Source organism: Cephus cinctus, unplaced genomic scaffold, assembly GCF_000341935.2.
Source record: "Cephus cinctus unplaced genomic scaffold, Ccin1 Ccin1_scaffold2093, whole genome shotgun sequence".
Taxonomy (NCBI): domain Eukaryota; kingdom Metazoa; phylum Arthropoda; class Insecta; order Hymenoptera; family Cephidae; genus Cephus; species Cephus cinctus.
This window is the reverse complement of record NW_014334138.1, coordinates 4845-5203: the sequence shown is the minus strand read 5'-3', so window position 1 is coordinate 5203 and position 359 is coordinate 4845. Positions and strand designations below refer to the sequence as shown.

The following is a 359-nucleotide window of genomic DNA, read 5'->3' as shown; positions in this document are numbered from 1 at the left end:
TGGCGATCATTGATTCGATAGAGCATTTTAATACCTATCTGTATGGTAGGAGGTTTAAGCTTGTTAGCGACCATGAACCCTTGAAGTGGATAGGAGTCATGGATGATCCTGGAAAGCGGCTTACGCGGTGGAAATGGAAAATGAGAAGATACGATTACGAATTTGTCTACAAGGCCGGGAAATTGAACGTCAACGCGGATGCGCTTTCTCGAAACCCAGTAATTTCAGGAGAATCAAGCTCGGAGTGTTCCGGAAGCGACAGCAACAAAAAGGTACTTCCGATAAACTCGAACAATGTGCCGACATCCGCACGAGGGGGAAGTAGTATGACGAGAGCAAGGGGTCGGGGGAGACCACCA

General features: G+C 47.9%; 1 protein-coding gene across 1 annotated transcript in view; it reads left to right on the top strand.

Annotated features, from left to right (window-relative positions):
• Nucleotides 1-140: 140 nt before the first annotated feature.
• LOC112495313 overlaps nucleotides 141-359 on the top strand; it is a gene marked incomplete at its 3' end in the record, with an annotated part of 4890 nt that continues 4671 nt past the window's right edge. The window contains 1 exon segment of the mRNA XM_025091355.1: nucleotides 141-272. Coding sequence (XP_024947123.1) covers nucleotides 141-272 — 132 coding nt within the window.